Consider the following 17,590-nt stretch of genomic DNA (forward strand, 5'->3'; position numbering starts at 1 on the left):
AAAATGTAACAAGATGTGGGGGTGGGCATGAATCTAAGAAGTTTAAGTTCATTTTCAATATACCATCAAATGGGATTTTGCATGTTTATATCTACCAGAATAGTGTAATTGTTACATGATATTTGATGACAGCTCTGGGAAATGCAGCCACTAACTGCAGACAAAATTACTAACTAGTTCCTTCTGGTTGCTACCTCTCCAAGGTGAAAGGTTACTTCTATGTCTATCCTATTTCATCTCATGAGAATAGAAAACAATAAAGTTATCTTGACCTGCCTTGCAACTGTAGCTACAAAAAGTTTAATTTAGAATATATTTCTTAATCTGGTTGACCAAATAAAAAAATCTCCTACATAACCATTTTCGTCAATAATCAAAAGATATTAAATTGATAAAGCAAAATGCTTCCATCGTAATAATTTATGTATGTTCTATGTGAAAATGCACACACACACACACACACACACACACACACAGTAAGTATTGAAATTGTTTCTTTTTTGGTTCAAGTAGATATTACACGTGCTATTCAAGGTTCTGGTTCAAATAAAACCATTACAAATCATTATTGGTCAGTCAGACTCAAAATATAGTGGTTGAAGTCAGCATTTGTCATCAGTAAACATGCTCTGGTATTAGTTTCCCTTAAAAGTAGAGAAGGAAATAGTATAATTGTTGGAGAACTGTCTATTAACCACAATCAAATGCCAAGTACTGTAGCCAGCAATGTATAATCACTTTGTGAGATGATTTGTATCTTTTTCTATCTTTTGGATCCTTTTCAATCATATTTGACAGCTAGAGGAACAATATTTAACCAACTATTAAACTTCAACACACTACTGACCTTTTCCTTTTACTATTTAATACAAAAATTATTCTTTTGGCAAGATTATTTATCTGCATTCTTTTGTAAGCAGCCTGAAAATTACCTTTAAAAGGGCAGCAGCTGGAAAATCCTAGAATTTTAAACAATTGCAATGGGAACATTTTTCAGAACCAGTTGGACAAAAGATAGCATGAACCCAAATTAATAGAACACACTGTGCTAATAAACAACATAATATGCATAACCTGTGACCTTTATCAAACTTCAGACTCTTGAAGTACCAAGCTTGTTAAACTTTAGGCAATCAAATGGTTGGCTATATTTTTGCCACATGTTTTCTTTTTGCACTGGGATACAAGCTAATGTCAGTTGGTGGCATAAGCTACAGAAACCAGCAAAGTCCTTGGTAGTGTAGTAAGCAAAAGCTTCTGCAGTGGCAAAATGATTTGGTTCTGTATGTCTCTGCATACGTGGTTATGTCAAGAGACAAGCACAGAAAATTTTGTTACTTCATCTCATAGGCTGTTTTGTGGTATATTTTTTGTGTGCCCATAAAATGTTAGGATGCAAACCATGGTCTACACCAGAGAGTTATTTCAAAATAATTAGCTTAGCAGCCACACTACCAAGTCTGTTATTTCAAAATAACAACTCCTGCTTTCCATGAGGAATAACACTTATTTCAAAATAGTTATTTTAAAATAGCGTTAGTGTGGACGCTCCACTGCTGCTATTTCAATATAACTACTCCCCAGAGTCATTCAGAGTAATTACTCCCTAGTGCTTCCTGGGGCTGTGAATTGAGGTAATGTGTCCACATTTAGGGAGCCTGCCTTGGACTAATTTCAAGGCTTCTCTGTAGTGTGGACATGCTATTTTGAAATATCTATTTTAGGAGTTATTACTTCAAAATAAGCTATTTTGAAATAATTTCCTAGTGTAGACATGCCCGAAATAAGAAATGTAAACAGAAGTATTAGCTGCATTAATCATTCACAGCTGACAGCAGGAGCATAACATTTGATACTCACTGGATCCAAATGGGAAATACTTTTTCTTCTTAATAGCTTTCCATCAAAGCCTTTTTTTATTGCTTTTTAGGCAATGCCCACTGCAAAGCACATGACTGTATGCAAGAAAAGGGAAAAGCAAATTAACTAGAGAAAAAACCAAATTGTCCTCACCTCCACCACAGGATTCTGAGCACTCAGTAAAGCCCTCATATTCCCAGTCATGGAGTTCATCAAAATCCTGCAGACCCCCAGGGATGAGTTCAGTTTCCTCAGGGCTAGATTCAGCAACTTCCCCACTGCAGGGGCCACTGTAACAGGCTCGTTGTGATGCAGGTTTGGGACCTTCACATTCATCGATAGGCAGGTCAGCCACAGACTGAGAGAAAGACAGGATCACCTGACACTTCACTAGCCGCACCTGGCTGCCTGCTCCACATGTGACACTACAGGCAGACCAGGCTTCAGGAATAAATCTGTAGTAAGCAAAAGAGAGGGCAGAGTAAGCAGCAATGTTCCCTTGTCCAACAACGGAAACAAGTGCCGTATCTCTTCATACGAGTGCTTCTACAAAGTGCACATCCCAACCGTACGATTTTGACCTTAAGGACCTTGGGACAGTATAGTAAACTCCTCACTTAACGTAATCCTGATCCACCTTGTTTCATTCCTTGGTTGCTGATCTATTAGAGAACATCCATGTTTAAAGTTATGCAATGTTCTGCTACAAGATTATTTGAGTCGTCCCGCTCTGCCCACCTGATGTTCCAGCCAGGAAGTGGGGTTCGGGCACCGGGGCTTTCCCCATTCTGCCTGTCCAGCATTTCAGCTGGGCAATGGGCAAGCCTCTAACCACACTTCCTGGCAGGAGAGCCAGGTGGGCAAATGGGGCAAAGCCTATGACCCAAGCCCACTATGCCCCTGCCTCAAAGAAGCTTAATAATCATCATTGGTGAGTACCGTATTCAACTGCTTCTTTCAAATTATTTAAAACTCATACTGTATTTGTATATAATGTATTCTGTCTGGCGAAATTTTTTTTCCTGGAACTAACTTACTCCCCCATTTACATTCATTCTTATGGGGAAATTGGATTCACTGAATACCATTTTTTTTTAAGTAGTATTCTCCAGGAAAATAACTACAACATTAAACAAGGATTTAGTGTATAATTCTAACATCCCTCTCACCTTGTTCCTTTCTCCTCTGATTAATACATCCTAGATTCAGAATCAAGGGTATGAGAAATAGAAGACACCTATTGCATTATCACATCCATTTAAACCTAAATATATACAGTATAACACACAAACAGACAAAGAAAGAAATGCTATAGTAAAGCATCTAGGATAATAAGAACATATAAGAACGGCCATACTGAGTCAGGCCAAAGGTCCATGTAGCCCAGTATCCTGTCTTCTTACAGTGGTCAATGCCAGATGCCCCAAAGGGAGTGAACAGAAATAGGTAATCATCATGTGATCTCTCTCCTGTCATCCATTTCTGACAAGCAGAGGCTACGGACACCATTCCTACCCATTCTGGCTAATAAATATTGATGGACCTAACCTCCATGAATTTATTTAGTTCTTTTTTGAACTCTGTTAAAGTCCTCCTCTGCAAGGAGTTCCACAGGTGGACTGTGGACTGTGCACTGTGTGAAGAAAAACTTCCTTTTGTTATTTTAAACCTGCTACCTGTTATAATAACTTTTCCTTATTCGCTTTCTCCATACCTGTCATGATTTTATAGACCTCCATCATAACCTCAGTTAGGTGCGTTTAGACAGCACCCTTCTGTTGGAATAAGCGACACAATTTGCGCAATGCAAATTGCGTCGCTTATTCCAAGTCTAAGTAGAAAGAGCTTATTTTGAAATTTGGTGCTCTCTACACAGTGACAAATTTCAAAATAAGGAACTCTTCTGAGAAATCCCTTAACCCGCATGGAATGAGGGTTACAGGGACGCCAGAATAGCATGCCCGCTATTTTGGGAAATAGAGGGTGCTTACTGCTTTTAAAGATGCGGCATTGCTATTTTGAAGTATCCCAAAATAGCAATGCAGTCTAGACTTATCCTTAATCTCCTCTTTTCTAAGATGAAAAGTCCTAGTCTTTTTTTATCTCTCTTCATATGGGACCTGTTCCAAATCCCTAATCATTTTTGTTGCCCTTTTCTGAATCTTTTCCAATGCCAATATATCTTTTTTGAGATGAGGTTACCATGTTTGTATGCAGTATTCAAGATGTGGGTGCACCATAGATTTATATAGAGGCAATAAGATATTCTCTGTCTTATTCTCTATCTCCTTTTTAATGATTCCTAACATTCTGTTTGCTTTTTTGACTGCCGCTGCACATTGAGTGGATGTTTTCAGAGAACTATCCACAATGACGCCAAGATCTGTCCTTGAGTAGTTATAGCTAAATTAGTCCTCATCGTTTTGTATGTCTAGCTGAGATTTTTTCCAATGTGCATCACTTTGGTTTAGTATCATCTGCAAATTTTCCCACCTCACTGTTTACCTCTTTCTCCAGATCATTTATAAATAGGTGGAATAGGATTGGTCCCAGTATGGACCCTTGGGGGAAAGGCTTTCTGGAAATCAAAGTACACTCTATCCACTGGATCCTCCTTGTCAACATGGTTGTTGACCCCCTTAAAAATGATTTCCTTTTGGGAATAGGAGTTGCTCTATAAATGCTATCTACTATTATATAATTTTACCTTGCTCAGCAGTTAATAAAAAAAATACCAGCAATAACTTCAGGGATTTATGGTTTTGGTCAGCTTTCTAGACCCAACTATTACATTTTGAGTTCTGGAAAAATAGGTTTCCTTACAATCACTGGCCTCAAAACCAGACAGAAATGTGGTGGGGCTGAAAGCAAAAAACAAAAACAAAAACATTCAGGGGTTGCCCTTAGAAATTCATTCACAAAGAGCAACCTCATAATTCAGGTGGGACCACCTAGTCCAGCACCCTGTGGACCTGACTTGCCCTGAATGAGGGGATTTGCCAGACTAGGGGAGTTCCCTCTCCTCATGGCCCATGCCGCCCTGCTGCCACCAGACTAGGGCTCCAGCCTGGCTCTGCTGCTGCCAGGGCTAGAGAGGCATGGCAGGAACTCCACAGCTGCTTGGCTCCATGGTCCCAGCAGAGTTTGGGGCCAGAGCTCCAGGGCCTTCGCTCCCTGGCCACAGCCGGAGCTCTCCAGCCACTGGGACTAGAACTCCCTGCCAAGCCACCCCGCCCCCCAACACTGGGCCCCCTGCTGAGTTGCCAGTCCCCACTACTGTGTTCCTGCCCTGCCACCAGACCTTCTTGTTCCTGGGCTTTGTGGTCCAGGAATATCCACGGTCATGCTGGACCATGGATGTAGCCACACCAGAGAGTCCCAGTTAAGGGAGGTACAGCCTGTAATATCTGAGGGTATGTCTACACTACCACCCTAGTTCGAACTAGGGTGGTAATGTAGGCATACCGCACTTGCAAATGAAGCCTGGGATTTGAATTTCCCGAGCTTCATTTGCATAAGCCGGCCGGCGCCATTTTTAAATGCCGGCTTGTTCAAACCCCGTGCCGCGCGGCTACACGCGGCACGGGCTAGATAGTGCAGAATGGCTTGCTAGTTCGAACTATCTAGCCCGTGCCGCGTGTAGCCGCGCGGCACGGGGTTCGAACAAGCCGGCATTTAAAAATGGCGCCGGCCGGCTTACGCAAATGAAGCCCGGGAAATTCAAATCCCGGGCTTCATTTGCAAGTGCGGTATGCCTACATTACCACCCTAGTTCGAACTAGCGGGGTAGTGTAGACATACCCAAAGAGAGTACTGTTTTCCCATATACTAAACCTGTGAAGTAATTATGAGGTTTTCAATACTATTTTATAGTCATCATTGATTAATGTTACTTACTGACTAAATCTTAAGAGCATGGACTTGAAAAATGTTTTGTTTGGTCTACAACTAACATCCCTATCTTTGCTCATGCAAGGTGCTTTTCTGCATAGGAGTGATAAAGACTATCTTGCAGACTAAGTTAATGGAACAGATTTACGAAGAAGCAAGTCCTCTATGAAATAAGAAGGAACTGTGGTGTTTCAGAGACTACGCTGTGGTAAATACTGGTAAATGTTGCCTTCGCAATTGTGTTAATAAAATAAATAATAAATAATAATAATAATCCCTAGAAGACTGAATTGTGGACCAGGACCCTACTGTGTTAGCTCTGTACAAATACAGAACAAAATATACATAGAAAACTAGAACTGAAAGGGACCTTGAGAAGTCATCAAGTTCAGTCCCTTGGCCTCACAGCAGGACCAAGCACCATCTAGAATGGATCATCCCTGATAGATGCCTATCAAACATTCTCTTAAATATCTCCAATTATGGAGATTCTGCAACATCCCTAGGCAATTTAATTCCAGAGTTCAACCATGACGATAGTTAAGAAATTCTTCCTAATGTCCAACCTAAACCTCTCTTGCTTCAATTAAAGCCCATTGCTTCTTGTTCTATCATCAGATGTTAAAGAGAATAATTTTTTCACCCTCCTCCTTGTTATACCTTTTTAGGTACATGAAAGTTTTTATCATGTCCCCTCTCAGTCTTCTCTTTTCCAAACTAAACAAACCCAATTCTTTCAGTCCTCTCTGATAGGTCACAATTTCTAGACTTTAAATCATTTTTGTTGCTCATCTCTGGATCTTCTTCAGTTTCTCCACATCTTTCCTGAAATGTGCCCAGAAGTGGACACAATAATCCAGTTGAGGCCTAATCAGTGCAAATGGTCTCTGTTTCTAAATATTTTAATGAATTAATATAAAATGTTTTACAAACTTCCTATATAAGTATATATAAGTAATACAAACAAAGAGTACACTTCTCTGGCACTTATGGTTCTGTCATATCTAAAGTAATTTCCTCCCTTCCTCTATGCAGTTAAAGTGATGCCAAATTTTCCCCAAAGCAACAATGGAGTTGGCATGCTTTCCCAAAATGGATTCTGAGGAGATGGTGTCCTTTCTTCTTCTCTTCCCCTCCCTCTTTTTTAGAGAGCTCACTCACTATTTCACTGATCCACTCTTAAGAGAAGTGAAAACTGGAGGGAGGGCACTTGATGACCCTGTTCTGTTATGACTGACCTTATAGTGTTGGAACGTAGGTGTCTTGGAGTCCAGCTCTGGGAAAATCTGAAAGATTCAACCCCTAGTGGGTGTCTTTGAATGCAATGGAACTGACAAGCCAGTAAAAGGGGAGGGGTTGGGATTAAAAGTGGAATACTTGATTATAAAATGTGTTAAATATTTTCTTGTTGTAAACAAAATGATGTTCCCTTTAGCTGCTGGGCCATGCACAGCCTTTCCCTACTACAGGAGTTTTTTAGGCTCCTTTGCAAAATGACTGAATCTGTATTAAAAGAGGCAGCATATTTTTCAATACAATTTCTTACGTGTTGCTGTTGAGCATAATGCCGGGGACCCATTTTAGCAGAAAAGAATTTTGCTGTAGCATTTAGTATATGTGCAAGGTTTATAATAATATGATAAATACATCAGGCTAAACTGTGCACTGGATTTGAATGAGTAGCCCCATCGACTTCAATAGATTTACTCTGGCTTGATGAGATTTTGGCTCATTGGTTCTTCAAAATAGCTAGCGAACCTTGATGAAAATATAATTTAAGGAAATGTGGGAGTTAAAAATAACATTAAACAGTGCTTGTACGTGAAAACCTACCTGACCATGCCAATTGGATACACAACCACTTACCTACTTTGTCTACGACAAGCACTGTTTGCACATGTAGGCTTTTGCATGTAGAAGTAAGTGCAACTGCAAAAAGAACATTAAACAGTGCTTGTACGTGAAAACCCAAGCTGACCATGCCAATCGGATACACAACCACTTACCTACTTTGTCTATGACAAGCACTGTTTGCACATGTAGGCTTTTGCATGTAGACGTAAGTACAACTGCAAAAGTGTGGACACAAGAATATTTCTGAAAACAGGTCCTCATCAAATTCAATTTTAATGTTTCCAGACTCATACTCAAAACACAAGATGACAGTTCTCTTCACTGTCTCGTGCTATGCTGTGTGGTATTTTAGATTGCTCCCTTAGTTTAGATAGAATGATAGAAGATCTTCTATAATTATATAAGGGAATTTCAACATTCAACGTGGTTGGCATTTAAAATGTGGCTTTTTAGCAAAAAACGATATAATTTATAAAAACAACATAATGGACTTGGCTATTTTAAACAGATATTGGTGGTGACAACATCCATACTTTGTTTTGGCATGAAGTAAGCACATTAATTTAACTTCAAAACTCCCTTGCGGGCAGCCGAGCAGCAGTGGATACTTTGCTTTGTAAAAGTAGCTGCTGGGAAACTGGAGCAGTTAGGCTGAAACTTGGAGCCTGATCCATCATTCACAGTTTATCCGTAACTTCACTGGACATGGGAAGAGACCCACAAATGGCTCTCTTGTCTGTAGGTGAGATCCAGAACATTTCATGTGACTGGACATAGATGGGGCTCTGTGGGAATCTGGATATCCACAGGTACATTATGAAGACCCAGAACGAAGAACATGCATAATGTAAGGTGAGGATGAAAACCCCTTTTCCTTTTTCTCAGTATCATGCCTGCTTCTGTTCCCTGATGTTTCCTTTTGTTCCTTTATGCCATTTTTTTTTAAAATCCTCTTTGGGTTACCCTGGGGTTCAGATAAAGATCTGGTTGCTCAAACCTTTGAAAAATCACAGGTGTCAATTTAGAAAGTGTGATGAGGTCTGCATACCACATACTAGGCACCAGGGTGTTAATGCCATGCTGTGGGAGTAGGAAGTCTTGTCCCCTTCCAGCTGTACTGGGCATGCGCGAAGTGCTGGGCCAGCATAAAAAGGAGGAACTCTGCTTAGTCTGGGCTAGATAGTGGAAAGGAAGGACCTATGATGGAAGCTCCAGCTGAGACCCAGCCACAGACTCTGTTTGGGGAAGCTGTAGACCCTAAGAATGGAAATAAGCCTCCACAGCTGACAAAGCACCAGGGAGAGACCTGCACTGAGGAACCTGGAGATCCTGAGACTTCATAGACTGTCACACCATGGAGTATCGTATTCAGTGACCCAGGGAGGGTGAGCGATTGGTATCTCCCACCTGGATGAGCTCAATATGTTTCAGTGAGCTTCCCTGATGAATCAGTGGTCCGCCATTCTTCCACAACCATGATCCAGGGTTGGGGCCTGGTTGAGATGGATGGGCTTGGGCTCGGGTTTCCCCTGTTGGCAGCCTTTTTGGCTCTGGCTATTAGGCCACACGCCCTGTAGTGAAGGACTATGATACTGACTCTGGCTCTCACGCCACTTTGCCATATGGCCAAGGGCTGTGATGCTGACTCGGGCTGTCAGGCCACACTGCTCTGTGTCTAAGGGCTGCGATATTGACTCTGGCTAGTAGGCCACACTGCCCTTGTGCACTGAGACAAGTGCCTTCACCCTGGGCCATGGATGGCAGGGGTTGTGAAGTCTGAAGGTCACCCCATAGATTTAACTGCCACACATATCCAAAATCAAGCACCCCCAAAATCAGTGACTACTTTAGAAAATGTTAAGTGATTTGCCCAAGGTCCCAGAAAGCATCAGTGATCGACCCAAATCTCCTGACTGCCAGATCTATTTTTAACCACAGGACATCCTTTCCTTCTCAATAAGTGACACTTTTCCTCTAATGTACCAAGCTAATGCTACAGCATTATCACAAAGAGAGCTGCACGCCTCGAGGTGCCATAGTGAAAAGACCCACATTTTAATTAACTTTAACACATTTCTGATCTTTTATGTAGCTGCATTTATGGCCTAATTGGATATGTTTAAACCTCCCCAACAGAAGTTTTCCCTGCATTTGCTTCTTCTATTCATTCTGAAATTGACGGAGAGAATAGGTGACAGATTGGTCCTGTAGGTAATATTTGCACGTGTCATTGATATATTTGGGAAAAATAATAAATAAATCCACATGCTTAGTATTTTGTCTGTCAGGAGAACTTTTAGTTCAATTTTAACTGCTAATTAGTCAATAATTTCTATGTACAGATATCCAAAAGATGCACCATTTTAATAGGAAAAATAGAATAAACTATACATGAATAGTTGCATATACAAATCTTATTTAAAAATGTGAAATAGTTCTTAGGTGCTTCTGGCACTCTGGTCTTTCTGTCTGTATGCAATTCCCTGGGTTCTGATCACACAGATGAATGTCAGGAATTTCCTTTTGTTTCTTACTGAAGTGGTCCCATCACTATGCTAGTGCCATCTGGCATCCAGACATTATTGTGTGCCCTCTGTTATTTATGGCTCACACCAAGATTATTTATCGCAACGTTTTAAAAGCTGGGAATCATGTTAGCGTACAAAAATGTTTTTCAAGAATTTCATAGCAAAATCTTTTAAACAAGCCCGCAAATCTTACAAAACCAATACATTAGAAAGAGTAGCCCAAACCTCTTCAGTCATGGCTGTGGCTCTTTATGTGTTTGGTTATCATAGGGTGTTGGTGTAAAAGTGAGACCCAAAGAAAAAGCTCTCACATATTATTGGCACATCCCTCATGTAAGATTTTCTGAACAGTGGCAAATGACCATTTTCAAAATGCCCAGCCTTCTATAGTTTTAATAACTGTTATGTGCATTTTCTAGGTTTTTTTCATTTTAGGTTCATTAATAGCAATAATAATAATAATGAGTTAGACAACTTATATTTTATAATAGTATTTCAGGAGCATGTTAAGATGAAATCCTATGGCCTGTGTTACACATGCTTGGAAGGATTAGATTTTTGTTGTTGTAAACATAAACATCAATTTCACCATTCACACACTAACTAATAAAACCATTTCTACTAATGATGATAACAGAAATTTACTGATAGGAAGGGTATTAAAAATGATAGTTGAGAGTTTAAAGGTTAAGAACATCTGGGTTTATAGTTTGATATGTGATGTTGGCAATTTATATTTTAATGGTGTTAAAACTATTTTTGGATCTCAATTTACTGACACGAAAAAACTATTCAGTGATTCCAAGGCAACACAGACCATAAGACTTCCCCAAAATAATTCTTAGAGCGGATTTTTTAGAAAAACATTCTATCTTGAATCCACTTGGCAAATCATTCCAATGTTTAATTACCCAAATTTTCAAAAATATAAGTCCAATTTCCAATTGTTTAGCTTCAACTTCCAGCCATTTGATAGTTAAACATTTGTCCACTACACTTAAGATGCCATTTTAAAATATTTGTTCCCCATGCAGATACTTAGAGTCTCTAAGTAAGTCACCCCTTAACTTTCTATTTGTTGAACTAATCAGATTGAACTCTTTAAAGGAATCACTATAACAGGTTTTGTAATCCTTTAATCATTCTCCTGGGCCTTTTCTGAGCCTCGACATCCTCTTAGAGCTGGTTGCCTGATCCATGTGAAGGGATCCACCCCATTGTTCTCCCTCCCCACAATTCCTTTGCACACCAGAGTCCGGGGGGGGGGGGGGGGAGGCAGCCTAGTAGATTTTGTGGAGTGCAAACACAGACTCCCCAATGCGAGGGGGGGGGGGCCCTGAGCCTCAGAGCCTGATTCCAGACAAGCCGGGGGTCGCATCTGGCCCTCTGGCCTGAGATTCCCCACCCCGATTTAAATTAATAAAAATTCTTAAAAACAAACATTGATATTATAAACAAATAAAACTCAAATTCTGTCAAGCCTAATTACGCAGGAGATTAAACTAGGTGATCATAACAATCCCTTTGGGGGACTGTATAGTTTCTTCATCAAACAGATCACTTCATTATTCACAAGTCTGCCATTCAATTGAATAACCAGGACTCCTGGTTTTAAAAAAGCGTTCTCCTTTTCTTCCCCTCATATCCATCTCTTCCCCTCCCTTAGTTTCCTAATGAAAAGGGTAGGGGGCTCAAATAAATTCAAGAATAATGAAACAATAATCGAGGGATACTAGAATATGCACACTGTGGCTGTTTTGAGGCACACGGTTCCAGCTCATGTCTCAGTATACTCAAGAGCTGTGTACATTGACTGTCTGATTCACAGTTGTGTATTACTGGGTACTTTTAAAGTAATGTTAATGTTGGTGGTTCTTATGTAATTCCTACATGTTAGAATCTGACAAGTGACTGTATAAAATCAGCAATTTACACCATCTCAATTAGTTGAGAGTAAATTTTGTTCAGTTTTTATACAAAAATACAGCTTTGGATCTGAGAATTAAGGTGTGCTGCTTCTGCCTGGTGCAGAGCTCTTTTCAGGGTCAGGAGCTTAATTTGGTCACTAAAGTGAGCAAATATGACTCTATATACACATAGGGTATGTCTAGACTACATGCCTCTGACGACAGAGGCATGTAGATTAGACTACCCGGCATAGGAAAATGAAGCGGCGATTTAAATAATCGCTGCTTCATTTAAATTTACATGGCTGCCGTGCTTAGCCGATCAGCTGTTTGTTGGCTCAGCGCGGTAGTCTGGACGTTCTGTGGTTGACATCAAAGGCATTTGTCGACCTCCCAGGTATGCCTCCCAGGTCTCTGATGGGTAGTCTAATCTACATGCCTCTGTCGCCAGAGGCATGTAGTCTAGACGTACCCATAGAGAGCAGGTCTGTTCCATGAAAAGGTAACCCAACCACACTTTAAATATTTAAAAATTCTTAGCTTCCTTTCCCTTTTGTAACCCAAAGTCTGTTTTTATATAATGGTTCTTATACTCAATTTTCAATATTTTCTCTGCAACTCATCCAACTTTTGTTAAAATCCAGCCATGCTGCAGTTCACAAAGACCTCATATTAACATTTAAAACAGAATATACTAATATATAAAATAAATTAACAGGTTATTTTCTCTAAACCCATGTGAATATTAAATTCTGGGCTTGTCTACACTAGGAAATTATTCTGAAAAAAAAAGTAAAATTGAAAGTGTGTGTCCCCACTATGGGGAAGAATCAAAATTAGTCAGAATTATTTCAAAATAGCACATCCACACTGATTGGAGCCTGCCTTGGACTTAGAGCCCCCAGAAGTGCTCTGGGGAGGGTATCAGGAGGGGTAGTACTTCCTGTGTCTGCTTGGTCCGCAAAGCTGTGTCGTGCTTTTAGGGGCTCTTCTCCACAGCCACATCTCACACGCCACTTCACTGCCTCCCCCCTCGCGGTACACAAAATATACACAATGTGCTCTGGTTGCCCATGCAGATGCCACAGGACTCACAACATTGAGCCGAAGCTGCTGCAAAGCAGTGCCAGGCTCGTGGGCCTTGCGCACACCACATTTCCCACATGCTGCTCCAGCAGGACGAGGACCAGCCCAGACGGCAGGCCCTCATCACCCAGGTCTTGGCGTGCCTGCTGCTGCAAATGCCCCTCAATCCCCTGGACGCTGTGGAACACCACTTCTGATGGAGAGAGACCAGTTCGGACTGGTGAGACCACATCACCCTGCAGCGATGGAACGACCAGCGGTGGCTCCAGAACTTTTGCATGCAGAAGGACACCTTCCTGGAGCTCTGTGAGCAGCTCACCACTGCCCTCAGGTGACAGGACACCCGACTGTGAACCCACCATCCCTGGGCAGAAGTGCGTCGCCACTGTCCTGTGGGAGCTCGTCATGCCGGACAGCTACTGCTCCATCAGGAACCAGTTCGGCATGGGGGAATCCACAGTCAGAGTCGTGCTACTGCAGGTAGCCAAGGCCATCAACAACATGTTGCTATGGAGGGCTGTCCCTCTGGGCTTTGCTGTCATGGGCTTCCCCAAATGCAGGGGGGCCACAGATGGCACTTACATCCCCATCCTGGCCCCCAACTACCTGGCCTCAGACTACATAAACAGAAAGAGGTGGTTTCTATGGTGCTGTAGGCCCTCGTGGATCACCAGGAATGCTTCACTGACATCAGTGTCAGCTGGTCAGGGAAGGTGCATGATGCCTGCATCTTCCAGGACTCCTGCCTGTTTCAAAAGATGCACGTTAGCACTTTTTTCCTCCAGCCACACCACCACAGTTGGGGAGGTGGAAATTCCCTTCATCATCCTGGGCGACGCAAACTACCTCTTGCTCCCCTGGCTCATGAATCCCTACATGGGCTCAGCCTGAACCCCACCACGGAGCACTTCAACGCCCGGCTGAGCAGGTGCCAAATGATTGTGGAATGTGCATTCAGCTGTGTAAAGGGGAGGTTCCAGAGTCTCCTCACCTGCCTGGACCTCAGCGAGCGCAACATCCCCTTTGTGATGGCAGCCTGCAGCATGCTCCACAACCTTCATGAGAGAAGGGGGAGACTTTCCTACTAGGGTGATGGGCAGAGACTGATTGGCTGGCCAAGGCATACGAGCAGCTATAACCAGTGCAATTTGGAGAGCACATCAAGGAACTGGGCTCACCAAGGAGGCCTTGAGAGAGATTTTCATCCAAGGCCAGCTGTGAGATTCTCCCCCACACCCTCGTGCCCCTCCATAGGGGGCCCCTGTATTCTCTCTGTGTGCCTCTCATCCTCCACCCCTGCCTTCCGCTGCTCTCCCTTCCCACCTTCCCCCCTCCCCTGCAGAACAAATAAGAAACCCCTTCATTTGTGAAACAACAGGACAGTTTACTGGGGGGATATGCAACAGGGGAGGGACTGGGGAAAGAACATGGAATCGGGGAGAGGGGCTTAGGGATGGGACTGGGACTGTCTCCTGCCTCTGGTTATTCTGGGGCCCCAGCGGCCACTGGGGGAGCTAGGAGAGGAAGCCATGGGGGAGGTGGGGGTGGGCAGGTGGCTGGTGGCCCGCTCCATGCACAAGGTCATGCACCCCATCACCGAGATGAGAGAGGAGCACATGGCCTCGAGCTGGCTGGCCAGCTGGTCCCATATGGCCTTCCGCTGCTCCCAGTCACCCTGGCACTCCTCCCAGGCAGCGGTCCACTCCTGGCATTTCTCTTTGAGCCCCTAGATGAGGAACTGCAGGCAAACCATCTGCTCCCGCATCAGGTCCTCCCAGGAGTCATGCAGATGGCACGGGAGGTGGAGGATGCACCACCTTTGCAGCTGGCTCAGCTGTGAAGAAGTGACAAGGGCAGACATCCCAGGAGACACTGTGCATGAAGCCTAGCCCTGATCTCTGCGCTGACACCGAAGGTCTTGGTTCAGATGATGGTGATGTGCTTTGAGTGGGCACTTTCCAGCAGGGTCATGGACATCCCATTTCAGCATCACAACACTCATGTTCTGCAGACAGGCAGGCATAGGAAGGTGCTGGCCAGGCCAGGAGTCTGCAGGCAGGATGAGGGGGATGAGGCAGCTTGGCTTCTTTCTGGGTCCCACACGTACCATGAATGACTCTGGTGGCTCCCCTCAAAGAGAGAACTTCTATCCCTGCCTGCTTGAGATAGAAGCAGGTGAGGTATGTGTGAGCAACAGAGGCAGCTTGCCAGAGAGAGTGCTACTGGGTTCCTTCTCTTTTTCCTTCTGGCAGGTTCCTGTGCATGGGATCAGTCTCCTTTGAAGCTGCTTGACTGCAGGCATGAGCCTGTGCCATGTGCAGCTCTGCTGTGTGGTTCATGGGAAGGTGTCTCACCACAGAGTCCGAAGTATGGTAGGCCTCTCAGGAACCTTGTCAGTAGGACCGAGGAGTTCCTGTGTGAGAGCGTCCTGGAGTGAGAGCTCCAGACTGGCCGTTCACGTGCAGAGGCTGTTGTGTGACCCCCAGGCTGAGTAGGCCGAATGAGGCACATGCAATTCCTCACAGCCTGTCTTCTGCCCCCACATGTACATAGGTAAAGTTACAAAACTCACCTGAACTGCCTTCCCTGGGATCGTTTGAGGCCTGGGAGACATCGTGGAAGGGGGGAACTGGCTCCAGGGTGCGGAGCAGGTCCTGGCAGGTAAGTATGGTTGCCTGGCTGGCCTCCTTCTCCTCCCCAACCCTGCCCTCATGGAGGCTGATGTCAGGCGTGTCCTGGCTGGACTCCATGATGATGGGAAGAGAGGTGACCAGCCCCTCTCCCAGGATGGCATCCAGCTGGTTGTAGGAGCAGCACATGTGTGGTGCCACCTCAGAGTGTCTGCTCTTCTCCCTGGCCTTGTGGTAAGCCTACCGGTGCTCCATGACCTTCATCTGGACCTGGTTGAGGGTCCAGTTGTGGCCTTTGTAGGCCAGGTTGGTGGCAATCCATTTATGCATGTCCACATTCCTTTTTCTGGTGTGGAGATCCTGGAGGTTGGTGTCCTCCCCCCAGACCTCGATGAGGTCCAGAATCTCCCCACCAGTCTAAGCCAGAGCTCTCCTGCATCCCTGGCCAGTAGCAGATGAGGGAGTAGCTGGCAGCCCTGGAAGACTCTGAGGGGGGTTGGGATGCTGCCGTGTGGCACGGGGCTGGCAAAGCTTGCCATGTGGCACAAGCCCTTTTCCTGCTGCCTATAGTTTTAAGCTCTGCAGGAGAAGGGGAGCAGTAGAGCTGGCAGGTGTGGCCAGAGCAATCATAATGGCAGCTCTGAGAGGCCTCTAGAGGCCAATTATTTTGCATTAGCAGCACTGGAGCATCCACACTAACTCTATTTCTAAATAACATTTTCAAAATAAGCGTTATTCCCCGAGGAAAGGAGAAGTACAGATTCTGAAATGACCAGCTCATTATTTTGAAATAGCTGGCTTGGTAGTGTGGATGTTTCACTTATTATTTTGAATAATGGGGGTAATTTCGAAATAACTCCCTAGTGTAGACCAGGGCTCTCAAAATTCATCTTAGAACTTTTGTCAGGAGGCTAAAATCACAACCTCCTTCATTAGTTTTCAGCAGAAATGCAGGCTGCATTTCAAACCATCATCATATTCAGTGCAAGCAATGTGATTCATTTTTTATAAATCTGCTGAAAATGTATTTCATTCTGCTTTTAGGGGTAATTATAGTTTGTTAAATATAATATAAAGAAATGGTTTAATATGATAGAAAAAAAAGCTGAAAGAAAACACCAAAGGTACTTCACAATTTAAAAAAAAATATTCAGATTCATGTGTTTTTCTGGATCTTGTGTATGCATGAACAAACTGAACATATGAAATACATAAGACTATGGAAGCAGTACACACATCATCATATTATATGCTACAGCTGCAACTAATCTATATATTCTGAAGATGGGGGTAAAAATAATTATTATCTTGAGCATAGTATTATACATTTCCTTTGCTTTGTACCAGTGCTTCAACTATAATCTTCTTCAGTTTGGGTTAACTGTGCCAGAATTGCAATTCTACTGCATGAAGGATACATTTATTAACCTAATAGATGGTTGTGGTTACAGTGGAGGGAGCCATGTGTTTAACTGCACCATTTTGATTAAACTATAAAGAATTTTTTATTATTAACTTACATTTACCACTGTTCCAATGTCAAATAAAGTAAAAATGCATGTTTACTATGTATTTATAATTTCTCTAAAAAGCTTCCATTATAGTAATTTAATTGTACTAAATATGATAAGATGTTTAAATTGTTAATACACAGATTGTCTAACAAATTGTAATTTATTGCCAATTAAACATCTTCAGCACAATTGCATTCCTATGAGAAGGAAGCTGCGGTTGAGTTATGAGACAAATGCAGGTGTTCTTAGCAAGGCCACAAAACTTCTTTAGAGAAATTACAAAAACCACAACGAACATGTCTCTCCCACCCACCACCCCT

General features: G+C 43.0%; 1 protein-coding gene across 12 annotated transcripts in view; it reads right to left on the reverse strand.

The window, feature by feature from the left end:
• The window catches only part of ADAMTSL1 (ADAMTS like 1), a 708,340-nt gene that overhangs the window by 129,803 nt on the left and 560,947 nt on the right, over positions 1-17,590 (reverse strand). For all 12 annotated transcript variants that reach the window (XR_012904618.2, XM_089779187.1, XM_075931513.2 and 9 more), the window contains one exon: positions 2,014-2,315. Coding sequence is in view for 11 of the 12 variants with exons in the window: in XM_089779187.1 (XP_089635313.1) it covers positions 2,014-2,315 (302 nt within the window). In the remaining variant the exon portion in view is untranslated. The remainder of the gene's footprint in view (positions 1-2,013; positions 2,316-17,590) is intronic.

Source organism: Pelodiscus sinensis, chromosome 6 (assembly GCF_052426305.1).
Source record: "Pelodiscus sinensis isolate ZL-2025 chromosome 6, ASM5242630v1, whole genome shotgun sequence".
Lineage (NCBI taxonomy): Eukaryota > Metazoa > Chordata > Testudines > Trionychidae > Pelodiscus > Pelodiscus sinensis.